Source organism: Beta vulgaris, chromosome 7 (assembly GCF_026745355.1).
Source record: "Beta vulgaris subsp. vulgaris cultivar EL10 chromosome 7, EL10.2, whole genome shotgun sequence".
NCBI classification, from domain to species: domain Eukaryota; kingdom Viridiplantae; phylum Streptophyta; class Magnoliopsida; order Caryophyllales; family Amaranthaceae; genus Beta; species Beta vulgaris.
The window spans coordinates 33,458,151-33,460,785 of record NC_079208.1 but is presented as its reverse complement, the minus strand read 5'-3'; the positions used below and the strand labels follow the sequence as shown (position 1 = coordinate 33,460,785).

The 2,635-nt window shown below is 33.8% G+C and overlaps 1 protein-coding gene across 1 annotated transcript; it reads right to left on the bottom strand.

Annotated features, from left to right (window-relative positions):
- Positions 1-603: 603 nt before the first annotated feature.
- Positions 604-1,916, bottom strand: LOC104885249 (hypothetical protein). Its single transcript, XM_019247786.3, has 3 exons — positions 1,840-1,916; positions 1,663-1,752; positions 604-935 (listed from the first exon to the last, which is right to left on the bottom strand). Exons 1-3 carry the CDS (start codon positions 1,894-1,896, stop codon positions 768-770), a joined length of 315 nt encoding a protein of 104 aa, XP_019103331.2. The 5' UTR covers positions 1,897-1,916; the 3' UTR covers positions 604-767.
- Between the last annotated feature and the right edge of the window lie 719 nt (positions 1,917-2,635).

Genomic DNA, 2,635 nt, shown 5'->3' with positions numbered 1-2,635 from the left:
CTTGATATTCTCTAAATTGCTTGTTTAGATAATACTCGACCGTTTTAAATTGGAACTCCAACTTGTTACTCCACAAGTTCATTCCAACAGCATGTGAGACTTTAAGAACCTGTCAAACTTCATTGGAACTCAGATTTTTATTAGACAAGTTTATCTCTATGCAAGTTATCATCAAGATTTATAAATCAACAATTCCCCTCTTTTTTATGATGACAAACAAACTTGAAAACCAAAATAAAAACGAGTACAAACACTGTAAAATCTACTAAAAACTAAAAAAAACTAAGTATTAGCAAAAAAAAAAAAAATAGAAACTATGGAAAATAAAACTAAGTATATACAACTTCATGAAATTGAACTTCCGAAAACTTGTGCAAATTAAAGAAAGAAATGTTTGTCTAATTCTTCCCCCCCCCCCCCCCCCCCCCCCCCTGGCATCATCAAACATAAGTAAATTCCAATTAAGTAATCTTGACCACCATAACATCTTTAGATATACTAAATGGTTAGGAACATGGTTAATAACAAAGTAAAATTCTCAAGTTGTGATCTCAAAATATTAGTCATCAAGTCAAAGTTAGGATCATAAGAGAAAAATAAAGATAGACACAGTTTCATTGCACAAAATATGTTCCATGAAAAGAAAAGTTTCATTCCCATTTCTAATTGAAAAATTACAAATTGAAATAAAAATATAAAATAAATAACAAAACATCAACTAAAGAACACCATGAGCAAAGGAAAAAAGTAGGTTAGGCTAGACTATGTCAAGCTAGGGTAAGTCTATTCTGCAGCTTCCTCAGAACTTCGTCTTCAATCACCTCCTCAGTGGTAATGCTTTGAATCTCCCGGAGGATTTCTTCTTTATCTTTTTGCGAAGTGGCTAAAATGGACTTCAGAGTAAGTTCCATTAAGATCATATGGTTCTGCAGTTCCTGTTCAGTAGTGGAAAAAACATCAAGGGTTGCGCTCAAAATAGCCCTAAGGGCTGCGTTTTTGGCTCGAATCCCTTGGCATAAAAGCCCTTGGGCAGAAAGGAAGGGTTACGGTTTTTTACCGCAACCATTCACTCTCAAAGGCAACAGTTTTCATCAAAATTGCATCCCTTAATCCGCATAAAGGGTTGCGGTTTTGAATGCGCGTAAAGGGTTGTGGTTTTGACCAAAACCAGTGTGAGCCCAAAAAAATAATTTTTTTTGCATTTTTTATCCTCAATGATTCCGGAACAGTTATATATTTATATAGAGTATCATTTTTCATTGCAAATTATATTTTTATACAAATATAGAGAATGTTACGGATTAGGTATCATTTAGTCCTTAAAATTTCTTGCTCAGAAACAACACCAACAACAACTCGTCATGGGCAACAACACCAACAAAACCTCGTCATGGGAAATAACACCTCGTTGTGGGTAGCAACATATTGCCGAGTTCACAAAGAATGTAGTTATATGTCCTTAATGTTCACCCTATAACGATAAGTTCATATAATGGCTACCCAAGTTCAATGTACAGTTAAAATAAGTTTTTTTTTTATAATGTTTAAAAATAATAAGTTCATGAAAGAACAATATGTTATATAAGGGTTTTTCTAGACAAAATAATGAAGCCTAAGAGGATGGAGATTGATAGAAGCTGATGTAAAAGGTCAGAGTCATACCTTCTTAGCTCTCAAGACATGGTCCTTTCTCGAGGTCTTTATTCCTGAAACTGTACAAGATACCAAGATGAAATCTGTTTCCTGACCACTCTGCGTAAACGAATGTAATAGTTGTTATCAGAATCCACTATCACATAATTTTCTAAAGGCACTGAAGAGAAACAATTCTACACTCACAGGTAAAGCATTTATGTATTCCAGATGTAACTCAAAGCTTCTTGGATCTTGCTTCATCCCTTTCAACCCTTCAACAGATCTCTGCACCAAAAATCGTGACAACCAAATTAGTAAGACAATGAAAAATATGTAATATGAACTGTATTTCCCGTGCTAAACAAACAAATTGCCTTTTAGCAGAAATCACTTGAGAGAACCAAGTGAACTGAATTAAGGGTGCTTCTCTCCGCCTGAATATTGCTAAGTGAACTTTATTAAAATTATGGGAAATTAGCTTCACTTATTTGGAATAATTTTAGCTTATTGTTCCTGAAACTTATTTTATATGAAGAATTGGAAGCATGCTTAGATAAAAGCACACTTTTGACAGAAACACTACCACTGCCGAATTTGATTTGAAAGGGAATTGTTTGTTGTGGCAATACAACCTGTAATAGAGCAAATTTGTGCTTGATTAACAACTTTATTTATATCAGAGAGTTATCAAGGGGATCTGTGGAATCTAAGTGGATCCTCAAATGTTCCTCAAAAGTAAACTATTCTATTGTTTTATAAGGGAGCTTTAATTCTTTGCATCATAAGTTCTAGTCATCTTTAAGAACACTTTCAGTTTTCTTTTTACATGTTCAATTATTCAAGTTTACAAGTTCATACAATAAAAGAGATCTAGATTAGAAGAATACATGTCTTCTAGGCTCGAAACGTGCTCATAGTGTGCACAAGAAATGGATCTAATGGTCGATCATTAAGCTGAAGGTTGAAAATGAAACTCTGACCTTCAAAACAGTAAAGAGAA